This window comes from Loxodonta africana, chromosome 15 (genome assembly GCF_030014295.1).
Source record: "Loxodonta africana isolate mLoxAfr1 chromosome 15, mLoxAfr1.hap2, whole genome shotgun sequence".
Taxonomy (NCBI): Eukaryota; Metazoa; Chordata; class Mammalia; order Proboscidea; family Elephantidae; genus Loxodonta; species Loxodonta africana.
Window position 1 is genome coordinate 63987146 of NC_087356.1, and position 14972 is coordinate 64002117.

Below are 14972 nucleotides of genomic sequence, written 5' to 3' on the forward strand. Positions count from 1 at the left end.
GAATAGGGGAGAAGCAATAAAAAAGAAAAGAAATGAAAATGATAGAAGGAAACTTTCTTGACTGAAAACATGAATTTTAAATTGGAAGGGGCCATCAAGGGCACAGTGGTAATAATTCAACAAAAAGTGGCACACCTAGTTATGAATTCTTAGATAAAGAGGACATTTCGCAAGGCTCCAGAGAGAAATAGTATGCTGTCTACAAAGGAACTAGAATTAGATCAGCACCAAACATCTTATAGCGGCACCATGACTCATCAGTCAGTGTGGCAAAGGCTACAGGGGTCAGAATAAAACATGGCCTAAGTCCAAGATTTCACATTCAGCCCAACTATTATTTAAGTATGAATGCAAAATCAAAGTATTTTCATGCTTGAAAGGACACAAATACGTAGTCCTTTTAAAGGGGTTACTAAAGGGTGCAAGAAAATAACTCAGAAAAAAAAAAAAGATATGATGTAGAAGCTTTTAGGTACAAGAAAAGTACTGATTAAAAACAACAAAAAGTCAATTTGTAATCCACATTCTATAAATGTAACTCACTAAAGAGTTAAATTAGTTAGAAGTATATCAAAACCTTCTAAGAATTTTTCAGATTAAGAGGAAAACAAAATAAAGTTTAAAAAGATTGAGAAATGAATGATAAACTATGTTTAAAATTAAAATCTATGTAAGAAGCCATAGCCTTAAAAATTTTAACTACACTATGCAAAGATTAAGGTGACCTTGTGGTACAGTGGTTAAAGCGCTGGGCTGCCAACCAAAAGGTCGGCAGTTCAAACCCACCAGGTGCTCCTCGGGAGAAAGATGTGGCAATCAGTTTTTGTAAAGATTATGGTCTTGGAAACCCTGTGAGGCAGTTCTATTCCGTCTCATGGGATCACTATGATTTGGAACCAACTCAATGGCAATGGTTTTTGTTTGGTTTTGATTTATGCACAGACTGAATAAAAATTAAGCATTTAACTTCAGAAGGGGGAAAATGAATAGGATAAAACAAAACAAAACAAAAAAGATAACTAAATAAAGACAAGGAACTAATCAATTAGAAATTAAATTCTCAACAGAATCCAGACTTCAGGTGCTACTGAGCCTGGACGAACCCTGGAAACTATTGCCCTGAGATGATCTTTTAACGTTAAACCTCAAATCAAAGCTTTTCTCTGAAGTAGTCTTCAAATCAAACAAACCCTATAGGACAGAATAGAACTGCCACATAGAGTTTCCAAGGAGCTCCTGGTGGACTTGAACTGCCGACCTTTTTGTTAGCAGCCATATCACTTATCCAAACAATAATATAGCTTAATTAGTAAAGTATTTCTGCCTTGAGAATTGTGGTGTCCAAAGAACTATCTACCTGGGATCAAACTGACAATAGTATCTTGAAATTTTAAGATGAGAAGTTTAGGGGCAATTTATATTAACGGTGTTAGAATTATTTGGAAAAAGTTAGCAAAAACAGTTATACAACTTGAAGATTGTAAACAATGTCACTGAATTGCACATGTAAAATTTGTTGAAATGATGTGTCCATTGCTGTGTATATTTTCACCAAAAATAAATAAATAAATAAAATTTAAAAAATAGACTTGATAAAGGAAAAAGTTTGTTCTTTTAAAAATTAATAACAAAGCTTGGGCTGGGCAAAAATTACCAAGGAAAATGCAAGTAAATACTTTTAGGCATCAGAAAGGCAATATAATCACAAATCCATTAAATAATATAAAATATATGAAGAAATAGTATGTGTATAAATAAATTTGAATGTATAATTTTAAATATAAAAGGACAGAAATGAGGAATATCAGAAATAATGAGTAGATGTTAAAGTCATAAGAACTCTAATAAGAATTACATCTCCAGAAATGGAAGATTTGGATATTTTATGAAAGATTTCTAGTAAATCTTCAGGGAACAGATGATTCTTTCATTATTTACATTCTTCCCAATCAAGGAAAAAATACAGAAAATCCTACAGTCAACAATTTGATGGTATCATAACTCTGGAATTAAAACTGGACAAAGAATCAGAGGTGGGGCAAGATGTTGGAGTAAACAGTCATTTCTGTTTATGCCCCTGTAACAAGCCCACTGAACAATGAATAGAAACAAGCACAGATTGAGATCTCAGAGCTCCAGATGGCAGCTGAATTGTTGGAGAGCTGATGTGTGTCAAGAAACTGGGGAGAGGAAGCATGGGATTGGCAGAGAAGGTGTGAGTTTCTGGCCATTGGCATACGGAAGACTCGGCTCACTGTAGCCATTTTGAGACTGGGATGGCAACACCCTGAATGCAGAACTAGAGATAAACTGAGGAAAGTGTAGTTCGATTAAAGAGGCGCAGGTTGGCTAGGTGTCTTAGTTATCTAGTGCTGCTATAACAGAAATACCATAGGTGAATGCCTTTAACAAACAGAAGTTTATTCTCTCATAGTCTAGTAGGTTAGAAGTCTGAGTTCAGGGAGCAAGCTCCAGGGGAAGACATTCTCTCTGTCAGCTGTGGAGGAAGTTCCTTGTCGTCAATCTTCCCCTGGTCTAGGAGCTTCTCAGTACAGGAAGCCTTGGTCTAATGGATGTGCTCTGCTCCTGTCGCTACTCTCTTGGTGGTATGAAGTCCCCGGTCTCGATTTCCTTTTTTATATCTCAAAAGATATTGGTTCAAGACACAATCTCCTTTTGTAGATTGAGTCCTGTTGTATTAACATAATTGCCTCTAATCCTGCCTCCTTAAGTGGATTTTTAACATACAGGAGAAAATGATGGACGATCATACAATACAGGAATCATGACCTAGCCAAGGTGACACATATTTTGGGAGGTCACAATTCAATCCGTGACACTAGGGGAATTCACAAGCCACACACTTTGGAAGGGAAACAGGGTAACTGAGATGCTGCAAATACTATTTGAATCTTGCCAAACCCAAGGCCAGCAGTCTCCAGGACCCAGGGCAGCAGAGATGCTGCAGGATCCATCTGTCACTCAGGTTGAAAAAAATACATCAAACAGGCAACACAGTGGAAGACAACTGGCCCTCTATCTTCAACTAGGCACCACAGGAGAGGCTGCTCAGAGTCATATGTGAGGGAAAGATCTAAAGCACTTCACTGCTTCACCTTAGGAAAGGTTATTGCTACCACATCTACCTGAGGCCTGTGGAAAAGTCTTCTGCATGCATAATTAGTCATAGGAGGAAAGCTGTGACCCAATCCTACAAAGGGAAGTGAAGGAATCCAGGCCCCGTAATGCAACCAAATGGGGAAGTCTCCAGCCAAATCTACAGAAGACAGAGGGATGCTCACACCAGCAAAGTGAGTCACCTTAGGGGAAAAAAGCCAGAGTTAGGACCCAGAGACTTAAAACTTTTCAAAACACCAAAAATCTGTGGAGACAAACTAGAACCCAATAGTGATGAAATACTCCTCAGAGAGAACTTCTGACTCAGTGCTGAAAGACTCAAAGGAACAGAGTGCCCTCTAGTGAAACTTAGGAGAAGATAGTACCATTAAGTCAATTCTGACTCATAGTGACACTATAGGACAGAATGTTTGCAAGGAACTGCTGGTGGATTCAAACTGCTGATCTTCTGGTTAACAACTGTAGCTTTAATCATTGTGGCATCAGGGCTCCAAGAAAAATAATTCTTGAACATAGAAAATGTTGAAATTCCACAAAACTTACAAACAATTTGCCAAATTGACAAAAGAAAAAGAGGAGAGGATGCAAATAACCCAAATAAGAAATGAAATGGGGGACATTACAACAGGCCCAACTGAAATAAAAAGAATCATAACAGAGTGTTATGAAAAACTGTACTCCAACAAATTTGAAAAGCTAGAAGAAATGGACACATTTCTAGAAGCACACTACTTACCCAAATTAACACAAACTGAAGTTGAAAACCTGAACAGACCCATAACAAGAGAAGAGATTGAAAAGGTGGAAAAAAAAAAAAAAACTCCCAACAAAAAGACCTGGCCCAGATGGCGTCTCTGGAGGATTCTACAAACATTCAGAGAAGAGCTCACACCAGTACTACTCAAACTATTTCAAATATAGAAAAGGAAGGGATACTTCCAAATTCATTTTATGAAGCCGGCATCACCCTGATACCAAAACCAGGCAAAGACACACACAAAAAAGAAAATTACAGACCAACATCCTTCACATACATAGATTTAAAAGTTTTTAATAAAATTCTAGTCAACAGAATTCAATAACACATCAAAAAATATATATCATGATCAAGTGGGATTCATAGTTCAATATAATAAAATGAATCAGTGTAATTCACCATATAAATAAATTTTCATAACAAAACAAAGGAAAAGAAGCACATGATCATATAAAATGATGCAGAAAAGACATTTGACAAAATTCAACACCCTTTCCTGATAAAAATTCTCAGCAAAATAAGAATAGAAGGGAAATTTCTCATCATAATTAAGGGCACATATGCAAAACAAATAGCCCACATTATTTTCAGTGGAGAAAGACTGAAAGCCTTCCCCTTGAGATTAGGAATGAGAAAAGGATGCCAATTATCATCATTCCTATTAAATATTGTATTGGAAATCCTAGCCAGATCAATAAGGCAATAAAAACAGATAAAAGGTATCCAAATCAGAAAGGAAAAGTAACACTATAGTTATTCTTAGATGGCATGACCTCATGTATAAAAAACAAACAAACCTGTTGCCATCAAGTCAATTCCAACTCATACCGACCCTATAGGACAGAGTAGAACTGCCCCATAGGGTTTCCAAGGAGTGGCTGGTGGATTTGAACTGCTGACCTTTTGGTTAGCAGCCATAGCACATTACCACTAGGACACCAGGTTTTCCCTTTATTCACAATAAAAAAAAAGGAAACATCCTAAATTCTCTTCCTCAGATTAAGAGATAAGCAAAATGTGGTATATACATACAATGGGATACTACGAAACCATAAAGAACAATGACGAGTCCACAAAACATATAATGTGGATGTATCTGGAGAATATAATGCTAAGTGAAATAAATATTGTATGATTCCTCTTTTATAAGAAGACAAGAATATATATATATATACACACACACACAGATACCAGTGTTCATTGGTGGTTACCAGGGATGGGCCAGGGAGAGGGGGATTCACTTTCTAGATTGTAGATACTTGTCATTTACTGTGATGGGTAAAGTAGCACAGAAAGTGGGTGTACCAGCTTGACCAAAGTAAACAATACCACTAGGAAGTGCAGAAGAGAAAAGGATGTTTGTGCTAAGAATTATGACATGTAACTTGACAATAAAACCAACAACAATCAAAAAATGAGTGTGTGGTCACATATGAAGGCATATGTGTATGGGTAGGTACAGGCAAGTACATACGTATGCACAGATAGAAGTATATATATGTATGCATATGTACAGATAGAAGTGTGCATGCATATATATTCAAAGAGTCACAGTTACCGATATTTCTTAGACATAACCTAGTAAGTAGCATCTGGGGTCTTAAAATCTTATGAGTGACCATAGAAGATAAAACTCTTGGTTCCTACTTACAGAAGCAAAAGAGAAGAAAAGAAACAAAAGTCTTAGATAAGAAACTAGCCTACAGGGCTACCAGCCTACACAAACCACAGCCTCATCTACCCTTAGACCAGAAGAATTAGATAGTGCCCAGCTACCACTACCAACCTTTCAAATCGGGGCCATGATATATGGCCATGGATAGAACAGGAGAAAAATGCAGAACACTAATTCTTAAAAAAGTTCAGACTTAACAGACCATTTGCGACTAGAGGACTCACTGAGACTATTGCTCTGAGATACTCTTTAAACCTTGAACCAAAACTATCCCCTGACGTAACCTTTTAGCAAAATAACAGATTAGTGGGTGGGGCCAACACGGCACACTAGACAGATATACCATGACATCCCTCTGCAGCAAAGGCCAGAAAAACAAAGTAAAACAGATACAAATGTCAATACTGGAACATCAAATGAAAGGATAAATAACTAGCTCAAACATCAAATGGAAGAAGAATCTGAGGGAAAGCAGAGAACTAGGAAAGATGTGGAGTGGGGGTCCCCTGCCAACTAACATGGCACAGTGTGGCTATCTTGAAACATAGCCAGCAACAACCTTAAACAGGGAGTGCGGGAAGGCAACTTCTCGGAGCTCCCTACAGGAGACAGAGCAGCTGGTAACAAGAGAAACATGCTTTCCCACCCCTCACCCTTCTGGTGAGTAGAAAAAAGAAACCCCTCATCCAGGCAGCCCCCATCACTGGAGTCCACAATAGGAGACCCCTCCTGCCCACCCCACCCCGTGTCGTCATGCTGCTCCTTCTTTCCTAGCTATGCCACATCTTTCTGTTAGCCCCCACTGTGCAGCTGCAGCTAGAGAGCCACCAGCCCCCCAGTCCTGGGTTTACCCCACCCACACTCATCTGCTCCCACTGTGCTATTTTTTTTCTTTCTCTTTCTCCCTCTCACCTAGGCCTGTACGTCGCCTCCTCCCTTCTTTGTTTTTGTTTTTTTATTGTGATTTAGATGAAGGTTTATAGAGCAAATTAGTTTCTCACTAAACAATTAATACACATATTGTTTTGTGACCTTGGTTGCCAGCCCCATGATATATCAACCCTCTCCCCTTCTCTAACTTGAGTTCCCCATTACCATCTTTTCCGTCCACTCCTTCCTTCTCATCCTTGCCCCTGGGCTAGTGCTCCAATTTAGTCTCATTTATGGGTCTGTCTAATCTTTGTCTGAAGGGTGAACCTCAGGAATGGCTTCACTGCTGAGTTAAAAGGTTGTCTGGGGGTCATATTCTCAGGGTTTCTCTAGTCTCTGTCAGGCCAGTAAGACCAGTCTTCTTCTGTGAGTTACAATTTTGTTCTACATTTTTCTCCAGCTCTGTCCAGGATCCGGTATTTGACCCTTGTCAGAGAAGTCAGTGGTGGTAGCCAGGCACCATCTAGTTGTGCTGGTCTCAGTCTGGTGGAGGCTGTGGTAGTTGTGGTCCATTAGTCATTTGAACTAATCTTTCCTTTGCATCTTTGGTTTTCTTTATTCTCCCTTGTTCTGGGTGGAGTGGGACCTGTGAAGTATATTAAATGGCCACACACAAGCTTTTAAGATCCCAGACACTACTCGCCAAAATAGGATGCAGAACATTTTCTTTATAAACTGTTACGCCAATTGAGCTAGATGTCCCCTGAGACCATAGTCCCCACCCCTCAGAGCAGTAATTCAGTCCCTTAGGGAGTTTGGATATGTGTATGAAGCCTCCATGACCTTGCCTTGGTCAAGTTGTGCTGACTTCCCCAGTATTGTGTACTGTCTTACCCTTCACCAAAGTTACCACTTTATTGTCTAGTTGGTATTTTTCCCTCTGCACTGCTCCCCTCCCTCATAACCATCAAAGGTTATTTCTGTGTGTAAACCTTTTCATGAGTTTTTATAATATTGGTCTCATACAGTATTTGTTGTTTTGTGATTTACTTATTTCACTCAACATAATGCCCTCCAGATTCATCCACGTTGTGAGATGTTTTGAGGATTAACCATTGTTCTTTACTGTTGTGTAGTATTCCATAGTATGTGACCAAAGTTTGTTTATCCATTCATCTGTTAAAAGACATCTAGGTTGTTTCCATCATTTTGCTGCTGTGAAACAAAGCTGCAATTAACGTGGTTGTGCATGTCTATTTGTGGGATGGTGCTTATTTCTCTAATAGTGCTAGGAGTGGGATTGCTGGATCACATGATATTTCTATTTTTAGCTTTCTAAGGAAGTGCCATATCATTTTCCAAAATGGTTGTACCACTTTACATTCCCACTAATAGTTCATAAGAGTTCCAATCTTCCTGCAGGTTCTCCAACATTTATTATTTTCTGGTTTTGTTTTGTTTGTTTTTTTACATTCCTGCCAGTAATGTCTGGGTGAAGTGGTATCTCATTGTAGCTTTGATATGCATTTTCCTAATGGCTAGTGGTAGCGAATGTTTCTTCATGTGTCCTTTAGCTGCCTGAATGGCTTCTATTCATATTCTTTTCCCATCTTTTTGTTGTAGAGGTGTTGGATTTTCCTGTAGATTTTAGAGATTAGAACTTTGTTGGCTTTGTCATAGACAATTTTTTTTTCCCTGCCCATATATAGGTTCTTTTTTTACTCTTTTTGCGGAGCCTTTTGAAGAGCCTTAGTGTTTAATTTTTAGAAGATCCCAGTTATTAGCTTATCTTCTGGTGTTTGTGCATTATTAGTTATGGTTTATATTCGATTTATGCCATGGTTTTTTTTGTTAGGGCCTCTAGTGTTGGCCCTATTTTTTCTGCTATAATCTTTATAGTTTTTGGTATTATATTTAAGTCTTTGATCCATTTTGAATTAGTTTTTGTGTATGGTGTGAGGTAATGGTCCTGTTTCTTTTTTTTGCCGATGGACTTTCAGTTTTGCCAGCACTATTTGTTAAAAAGACTGTCTTATCCCCATGTGATAGATTTTGGGCCTTTATCAAAGATCAGGTGACCGTCGGTGCACGGGTTTACATCTGGGTTCTCAATTTTGTTCCATTGAACAACATGTCTGTCATTGTGCAAGTACCAGGCTATTTTGACTACCATAGGTTCTGAGGTCAGCTTGTGTATGTTCTCCTATTTTATTCTTCTTCTTCAGTAGTGCTTTACTTATCCTCAGTTGCTTTCCTTTCCATATAGAGTTAACGATTAGCTTCTTCATCTTGTTAAAGAATGCTGTTGTTGTTTGGATTGGGATTGTATTGTATTTGTGGATTGCTTTGAGTAGGACTGACATTTTTACAATGCTAAGTTTACTATGCATGAGCATGGTGCGTTTTTCCATTTATGTGGGTCTCTTCTGGTTTCTTGCAGTAGTGTTTTATAGTTTTCTTTGTATAGGTTTTTACATCCCAGGTTCGATTTTTTCCTAAGTATTTTATTTATTTATTTTGTGAGGAGTTATTATAAATGGTATTGCTTTCTTGATTTCCTTTTCGTGTTTCTAATTATTGGTTCCCTCTCCCTTTCTTGCTGACTCCCACCATACTTCTGTGGATAAAGTGCCTACTGGTGCCCCAGTCCACAGATCCCCACTGCGCTGCCATTTTTTCCTTTTATTTCTTCCTCCCTACCACCTAGCACTGTACACCACCTACTCTACCTTATATATGTACTGTACTTTCTATCATTATTTTATGTGAACTTCCCCTACTTACAAATAAAAAGTTTACTGTGTAACAGTGTATGCTTCCATTCACAGGCAGCAGTATCCAATCTCGTGTATTGCATATCTTTTGAGTGTTCTGCCTTTACCTCTTTTTTTTTTTCTTTTGCAAATATTACTGTGAAATGCATCATGGCTCCCAAACACAGAAAAACCAGTGCTGGTGATAGCAGCAGCAAGAGACAAAGAGAAATATCAATTTGAAAGTGAAAGGTTATTAAACAACACGAATGTGGAAAATCAGTGAATGCTATTGCTCTTGATTTAGTAGGCATGTTCTCTCAATTTCCAAATCACCTAATATTCTATTTCACAGAATGTATCATGAACATTAAGTGTTGCATGACTATACTTTGGAAATCAAGGGCAACAAAACCCCTTTACATGCAGGAAAACATGGCAAGGTGTGTGCTAGGTTATATACATAAATAATTGGTGGTGATGAGATGGAGGGGGGCTGAGAAGGAAATGGAAGGGCTAAGAAAAAAAGCAAAAAAAAACGTTCTAAAAGATTATAAAGTATTATGCCTGATATGATCATGCATGTCAAAATGTTAAAATTAAATTTATTATGTAGATAAGCATTTAGGATTTTTCCATCTTTTGCCTATTGTGAATAGTGCTGCAATGGACATTGGTTTGGTGTACACGTCTGTTCATGTCCCTGCCCTCAGTGCTCTTGGGTATATGCCTAGGAGTGGGAGTGCTGGGTCATGTAGTGCTTTAATTCCCTTACATCCGTGTTAACATTTTTTATTTTCTGTTTTTTTTTTTTTTTTAATATATATGTTTTTCATTTTAGCCATCTTGCTGGGAGTGAAGTGGTATCTTGTGGTTTTGATTTCCATTACTGTCATGGCTAAAGATGTTGAACATTTTTTCCTGTGTTTTTTGGCCATTTGAATATCCTTTTTGGTGAAATGTCTGTAGGAGGATGTGTGTGTACATGTAATATATTTTTGAAACACATTTCAAATAAGTCAATATCTGTGTGTTGAGGATTGTACCTAAAAGTTAAGCAATCACTAAAAGAAAGAGGAGAGTAGAGGAAAGGTTTCTACCTTTTTGTTCTGGGGGAAATTGCAGTCCCTGAGGTGAAATTTTGAGTAGAATATTGAGCCTCTGAAGGTACCAGGGTAAAACCATCTCCATTTGTATATAAACAATTTCATAATTTTCTTTCCTAAAGGATTTGAATTATGGGAGGTCTCTTAGGGGATCCTCTACATCAAGCCCCTGAGACCTTGAAGGTCTGAATAAAATAATTTACATGATGCTACCTGTAATTACGTTGAAAACCAAGAGTGCTGTTCTGTTTCTTTCTTTTTTTTTGTAATTTAATGATTACCTCTGGGCAAAATCATAATTAAAAATCATGGTCTTTATCTGACTGGCTCTCAGAGCAAGAAAGGACTGAGATTTGTAAATGCACTGAGCTTCTTCAAACAAAAGGTGGGGTTTTAGTTCAGAAGTTTTCTCTTCTCTATCAGCAGAGCTATTTCTCTTCAGAGAACAACAGCAGAAAAGAAACCACAAGTACAGTTTTGATGCCTTTAGGTAGAAGGAGGGTAAGCACTGAATCTCTTTTTGTTATACCCCTTTTCAAAACCAACCCAAACCAAACCACTACCGTCGAGTCGATTCCAACTCATACCCAAGACAATGGAAAATAATGGACCTCTCTGCTTTGCCCTGCTCTGATCCTGAGGTGCAGAAAATTTCAATGGGGTATATTAAGGGTTAGTGTGGGAAGAAAGTAGAAGTAAGAAGTAGTGCTGAGAGTATAGGGTTCACAATGCCTCCAATCCCACTTCCCCTTACAGCATTTCCTATGAAAGACATCCAGGATCCACTCCTGGCTTAATGACTCTCTTGCTGTGTACTTTTGGTAAGTCAAAGGGCCTCTTTGAGTCTCCTAACTCTACCACCACCAACACCAGTTGTCATCCAGTCGATTATGACTCATGGTGACCCTATGTGTGTAGAGTAGAACAGTACTCCATAAGGTTTTCAAGACTGTGAACTTTTAGAAGTGAATCACCAGGCCTTTCTTCAGAGGCACCTCAGAGCTCATTCAAACCACCAAACTTTCAGTTCGTAGTGTTTGTGCTATGGTGGGACTTCTAACTCTAACTTTCCCTAAATCTATGATGGCTGTAGAGTGCTCGTGGTCAAACTTCTGCAGTGTCTAGTGTGGACTGGTTGTCAGGACAGGGTAGCTGAAGTTTGGTGAGTAAGAGTGTTGTTGTGTGCTATTGAGTCTATTCCAATTCATGGTGACTTCTATAAAACAGAGTAGAACTTCCCCATAAGTGTTCCTAGGGTGTAATCTTTACGGTCTTTTCTCCTAGAGAGTGGCTGGTGGGTTCAAACCTCTGATCTTTTAGTTAGCAGACAAACACTTGTACACTGTGCACCAGGGGTCCTGAGTAAAGAGTAACAAATATAAATTGGGGCTAGGGAGAGAATAGAAGCATTAGTGACAAACTGAGGCAGAGAAAAGATGAGACCTCACTGAACTTCTTCATCCCTTGACTCACTTCTCCCAGTATTACCTATCACTGTGCTTAAGCAGCCATGTGCTTGTCCTTCTTGTCTTTGGAAGGCTGGGCCAGCTCTTTGTAATGGTTAAACCACAGAAGAGCCTGGGTTTCTCAGCTCCAGGAAGGGGCTGGATTTGGGATTGCATGAGAAATCTGGGTTCCACCTCAAATATGACTCTACTCTCCTGTTTTCACAGATCCCACTGGAAGAGAATGGATATTGGAAACAATTCCTTAGTGACTGAGTTTATACTTGTAGGTTTAACAGAATATCCAAAGATCCAATTCCCTCTCTTCTTCCTCTTCCTAGGAATCTACATTGTCACTGTGGCAGGTAACCTGGGATTTATCACTCTAATTGGCCTGAATGCTCACTTTCATACCCCTATGTACTATTTCCTCTTTAATTTATCCTTTACTGATCTCTGTTACTCTTCTGTCATCACCCCAAAACTGCTGGTAAACTTTGTGTCGAAGATGAACATCATCTCCTATGCAGGATGCATGACTCAGCTCTTTTTCTACTGCTTCTTTGTGAGTGCAGAGTGCTATGTGTTGACAGTGATGGCCTATGATCGCTATGTGGCCATCTGTAAACCTCTGCTGTACACGGTCACCATGTCCCCTCAAGTCTCTTCTCTACTGGCTGTGATTGTGTATGTGGGGGCATTTGTTGTTTCCTGGGCTCACACGGGATGCATGCTGAGGCTGACCTTCTGTGATGCCAACACAATCAACCACTACATGTGTGACATCTTCCCTCTCCTGGAGCTCTCTTGCACCAGCACTCATAGCAATGAACTGGTGGTTTTCGCCCTTGTGGGTTTTAATATTTGTGTGCCCAGCCTCACCATCATTGTCTCTTATGCTTACATTCTCTCCAGCATTCTCCACATTCACTCCAGGGAAGGAAGGGCCAAGGCTTTCAGCACTTGTAGCTCACATATAATTGTTGTTTGTGTTTTCTTTGGATCAGGGGCATTCATGTACCTCCATCCTTCTTCTGTTTTGTCCATGGACCAGGGGAAAGTGTCCACCGTGTTCTATACCATTGTTGTGCCCATGCTCAATCCTCTGATATACAGCTTCAGGAACAAGGAGATTAAAATTGCCCTGAAGAAAACTTTCAGTAGAAAAACACTTTCCTGAGCTGGAGCAGTATTAAATAGTGTAAGAGAATACAGGGTTTTCTTTAGGTTGTTTCCCCTTGCTGAGGAGTTCTTCATACAGAAAGAATTGAGCTATAATAGAACATTGGATTTGGAATCAGGCTATCTGGGTTGAAAGCTCTGCAAAATAGGGGCATAATATTACTTCATGGAGTTACTGGGAAGAATAAACTAGTGCAAATATAAGTGTATAGCACAGTACTGAGGTCTAATAGTTATGAAATTGATTCCTTCATTCTCTTTTTCTCTTCTATCCTCTCCTCCCTCTTCCTTCCCAGTAATTCCCCCTTAAGTTTGAGAGGTATTTTTCATACTATTTTTTTTTCAATTAGATTTACTAGTTTATTAAATATTCTGGTTACAGAAATGATTCCTTCATAGATAATTTTAGATAGTGTTCACATCTGAACTCCAGTCCCATAGGTTTTGATAGTATAATTTTAATTTGAAGTCTCCAGAGGCATCTGAATTTCACAGGTGAAAATTAAACTTATCATAGCACCACCGACCCCACAAAGCTCACTTCTCTTGCTGTGAACTCTATCACACTAATGGCATCATCATCTATGTAACTGCTCAAACTCCAAACCAGTGTCTTCCTTGACTCTTCTCTCTTTAATTTTCCTCCACAGTCAATTAATCAAGTACTAACAATTTTTGCTCTCCTTATTGCCACTGCATTGACCCAGGGCACCATCACTTCTCATCTGCCTGTCTTTACACTTTATAATCTAGTTATCTAGTTTCCACACTGCAACCAGAGTTCTTTTTCCATGCTTCCAATAAGATCTAGCTTGACTCTTTTTATTCTAATTGCCTCTAAAGTAAAATCAAAATTCCATAATATGCAAAGTCAAGGATCTTGATATTTTGACCTTATTCATCTCTCCAGCCTAATTTTTCTGTCACTACCTCCTTTTTCTTCCCAGCACTCACTGCCATAGTTATATTGATCCCCACCCCCCACAATTTTCCAAAAGTAATACGTTCTTGTTCCCTTGCACAATTTTCCATAAGCTCTTCCCTCAGCCTGGAATACCTTTCCTACTCTCTTTATTTGCCTAGCTCAATCTATCTATCTTGTGGGTATTAGGTTTGCCAGAACCTCTGGGAAGTCTTTCCTGGACAGAAAGACAAGACTTAATGACCTGTGGTTATATTCTCACAGCATTCTATGCCTACCTTATTGTGGTACAGGCTCTACTCTTTGGAAATTCTTTTTTCCCTTAAATAACTTCCCCAGTAGATTATGGGCAAAAACTGTATCTTGTTCACCATTGCATCTCTTGAATCTAGTATGTAGTGCCTGACTTAGGGCAAGTGATTAATAGATATTACATTTACTTAATTATAAGGAAATTAAAAAATTATAAACAGGAAAATATCAGTTTAATACAGGGAAATATGTTGTATAAGAAAGACTTATAGATGTTTTTCCAACTTGGCTTTTGAAAAATGGTCAGGGAATCACCTGATAATAATCTAGAGTACATAGGGGGTTGCCTCTGTTTTCTTTTACTTATTTTTCTTTGAAGATGCTTTTTGTTCATTGAACAATGCTACTTCCACCATGGTTATATTTGTTGTCCTTTTCTTAGAACCTTCTTATCACTGCTTCTATCACTCTTTGTTTTCTGTTAATATTTTAGATATCAACTGAAGGGGAAGCCCTGCCCAATCCATCTTGCAAAGTTTAGATGCTGCTTTTTTTGTGTGTGTTTCCAAAAGTGTAGTAATAGGACCTGCCATAAAATAAGGGCCTCAATGATGGTAATTTTCACACTCTTTTTAATTGTTTGATTGTCTTCCTCTCTGTTAGACACTAACTGCTGTGAGGGTAGGCACCAGTGTATCTTATTCACTGTTACACCTCCAGGGCTTTGCACAATATCTGTTATTGTGTGTGTATAGGAGTCAGGGGGAGGAAGATTGGAGTGGAATAGACTTCTAGAAGCAGAGTAAAGTAATGAGTGAGTTCAAAGTCTCTGTTGTTGAACTACCTGGTTTTGAATTTTGGCTCTGCCTTTT

At 38.7% G+C, this 14972-nt stretch overlaps 1 protein-coding gene across 1 annotated transcript; it reads left to right on the plus strand.

The window, feature by feature from the left end:
• The first annotated feature begins 11433 nt into the window (after positions 1-11433).
• Positions 11434-12924, plus strand: LOC100675428 (olfactory receptor 8B8-like). Its single transcript, XM_003422095.3, has one exon. The coding sequence runs from the start codon at positions 11857-11859 to the stop codon at positions 12922-12924; it is 1068 nt and encodes a 355-aa protein (XP_003422143.3). The 5' UTR covers positions 11434-11856.
• Positions 12925-14972: the final 2048 nt, after the last annotated feature.

Excerpts from the sequence above, each read along its gene's own strand:
- LOC100675428 (XM_003422095.3), top strand. The coding sequence starts at position 11,857 with ATGGTTAAACCACAGAAGAGCCTGGGTTTCTCAGCTCCAGGAAGGGGC.